At 34.7% G+C, this 1,202-nt stretch overlaps 1 protein-coding gene across 1 annotated transcript; it reads right to left on the bottom strand.

Moving 5' to 3' along the window:
• Nucleotides 1-349: 349 nt before the first annotated feature.
• On the bottom strand, nt 350-973 carry LOC116349969 (sulfotransferase 1E1-like). Its single transcript, XM_031781670.1, has one exon. It carries the CDS (start codon nt 929-931, stop codon nt 350-352), a length of 582 nt encoding a protein of 193 aa, XP_031637530.1. The 5' UTR covers nt 932-973.
• Nucleotides 974-1,202: the final 229 nt, after the last annotated feature.

Below are 1,202 nucleotides of genomic sequence, written 5' to 3'. Positions count from 1 at the left end.
CTGGTAGCTGGGTATCGATCGGGTAGTGTTTCATTGTAAACGATATTGTACAAATTTTGAGATAAATTCAGTCTGTGATCAGACGGTGAATAAATAAAATAAAATAAATAAAAATTCGTGAGTTGTTTCATTCATCTTCTCCGTACTCGCATTCCAGAAATTCAGCGATTTTCCGAATACCATCAAATCGATCATTCACTTGTTCCTCATAATTTAAAAATAGAAAATTGTCCAAATGACGAAGTTGCCAATATGCTAGAATGTGAGCAAAAAATGGTGCCGGATAAATCCTATTCTCTAAAAATATGTCAAAAAATTCTTCAATAGTTCCTGAAAACGTTTTTGCTTCCTAGTTCAACATGTGAAACAACGAAATAGCAACATCCTTTGGATTGCGTGCGATGTAAACAATTTTCGGTCGAACTGTCCATAATTCCACCGGTAATAAATGTGGTGGCAAATGTGATTTTATCACTCGCGGTGATATTGCGTTGTTTAATTTCTCAAATTCGGTCTTTTGAACCGCATCAATATCAGCGGTCACCAAGTCAGGTTCGAGAAGAAAGCCAGTATTCAAAGCAAGCGGCTCCTTCGAAAAATTGAATCCATTCTTCAATTGCCAAATAATATTTTCGGTCCAAGTTGTGCCTGACTTTGGAAATGACAAAATCCAGATGTCATCTTTTCGCACTTTAAATGATCGAAATTCATAGGCCAGTTCTTTGAATTGGGTCCGCAAAAAACATGGCTCAAATTTGTAGCCTTTTGGATGTGGCAGATACAAATTTGCCCAAGGTTTTGTGTCCGCTAAGAGGTAAGTTTTTACACGGTCTCGAAATGGTGTTTTGCCTATTGGTGTTTTTACTTCAGTAAAAATGAACGGATTGATATCGGATTTTACATTCAAATCAGGGAACGAATTTTGCAACATTTTCACACACGTGAATAAAACTTATCAAAAAAGTTTAAAGAAACGTAGTTTTTTTTGCAAGAAAGCCCTTTAAAAAAAAGAAATTGTTTATAAATAATAAGGGAAGACCGTGTAAAGTGGGCATAGTTTTGTTTTTTGGCCAGAAAAATTTCAAATATAAAAATATCGAAGAATATGATATACCGTTGGAAAGGTATTGTTTTGGGCAACAACTTTGCCGAAGAAAGTAGTTTGATATAGCTTCAAACAAATTTTTTTTAACGATTTTCTA

The sequence above is a fragment of the Contarinia nasturtii genome, unplaced genomic scaffold (genome assembly GCF_009176525.2).
Source record: "Contarinia nasturtii isolate CC-2019 unplaced genomic scaffold, AAFC_CNas_1.1 Cnas_scaffold_3184, whole genome shotgun sequence".
Taxonomy (NCBI): Eukaryota; Metazoa; Arthropoda; class Insecta; order Diptera; family Cecidomyiidae; genus Contarinia; species Contarinia nasturtii.
The sequence above is the reverse complement of the archived record's forward strand: the minus strand, read 5'-3'. Positions and strand labels throughout refer to the sequence as shown.

What these genes read in the sequence shown, in the direction of transcription:
- LOC116349969 (XM_031781670.1), bottom strand. Translation starts at nt 931, where the DNA reads ATGTTGCAAAATTCGTTCCCTGATTTGAATGTAAAATCCGATATCAAT.